At 31.7% G+C, this 1015-nt stretch overlaps 1 protein-coding gene across 1 annotated transcript in view; it reads right to left on the reverse strand.

Moving 5' to 3' along the window:
* The window catches only part of LOC107698136 (adenylate cyclase type 2-like), a 4225-nt gene extending 3276 nt beyond the window's left edge, over positions 1-949 (reverse strand). Inside the window, exon 1 of the mRNA XM_016499067.1 lies at positions 840-949. Within this exon, the coding sequence (XP_016354553.1) occupies positions 840-921 (82 nt within the window). The 5' untranslated portion in view covers positions 922-949. The remainder of the gene's footprint in view (positions 1-839) is intronic.
* Between the last annotated feature and the right edge of the window lie 66 nt (positions 950-1015).

Genomic DNA, 1015 nt, shown 5'->3' on the forward strand with positions numbered 1-1015 from the left:
TTGTGTTTTTATAAATTTTCTGTTTTAGTTTAGTTTATTTCAGTTTCATGTATTTTGGCATCCAGTATTTTTCCTTTGAATCTATTTGTTTTATTAACAGGTTGTTAAGACTCAAAGACCTAAAGGGATACCAGACAGTAATTTATCTCGGCTCTGATGTCCAGTGGTAATTCAGTATGATTGATATACTAGTTTTTGTTAATATTCAAATTAGATTATATATATTTTTATTTTAATATTTTGAATTACATTTTATTTTTTCTGTTTTCATTTTAATTTCAGTTACATTTTTGTTATCTTGTTGTGTTTTTGTCATTTTTATTATTATTATTTTTAAATATGTATATTTAATACTTGTTTTCATTTATTTACTTTTAGCTATTTTAATACTTTAACATAAATTAACTGAAAATGGGAAATGTTGCTGTCAGACTCTGTTCCGTGTTTTGTGTGTGTTCTGCTCCCCATGCGTCTCCATGTCCTTATTTGGTCTTCTTCTTCCTGCCTTGATTGTGTTTATTTGATCCCAGCTGTGTCCCATTGATTTCCTTGTTTCGTTCCGATTATATAAACCCTGTGTTTCTGAATTTCCCTTGTCCTGAATTGTTCGTCTTACCCAAGTGCTACGTGTAGCAATAAATTACAGTTTAGCAGATATTCACATACAAAGCAGCTGTTTGAAATTAAAATAATATTTCACTATTTTTAATGTATTTTTATCAGATAAATGCAGCCTTGGTGAGCAGAACTTTTGACCAATAGTATATATATATATATACAGTATATATATGTGTGTGTACAGTATATAATAAGTGATATAATAAGTGTCTGTGTTGTACCGATCCTCAGTTTGAAGCTGTTGAACGAGTGCATGTTGATGTTCTCCAGTCTCCCCATCAGAGCGATGGCAAAGTCCAGCATGCTGCGGATGTGACTGTAGCTCGTGTCGCACGTCTGTGAACGGTAAAAACAGATGAAAACTCATGCATGTCTATTTACACATGCAACACATGCC

This window comes from Sinocyclocheilus anshuiensis, unplaced genomic scaffold (genome assembly GCF_001515605.1).
Source record: "Sinocyclocheilus anshuiensis isolate Anshui unplaced genomic scaffold, SAMN03320099.WGS_v1.1 scaffold2010, whole genome shotgun sequence".
Lineage (NCBI taxonomy): Eukaryota > Metazoa > Chordata > Actinopteri > Cypriniformes > Cyprinidae > Sinocyclocheilus > Sinocyclocheilus anshuiensis.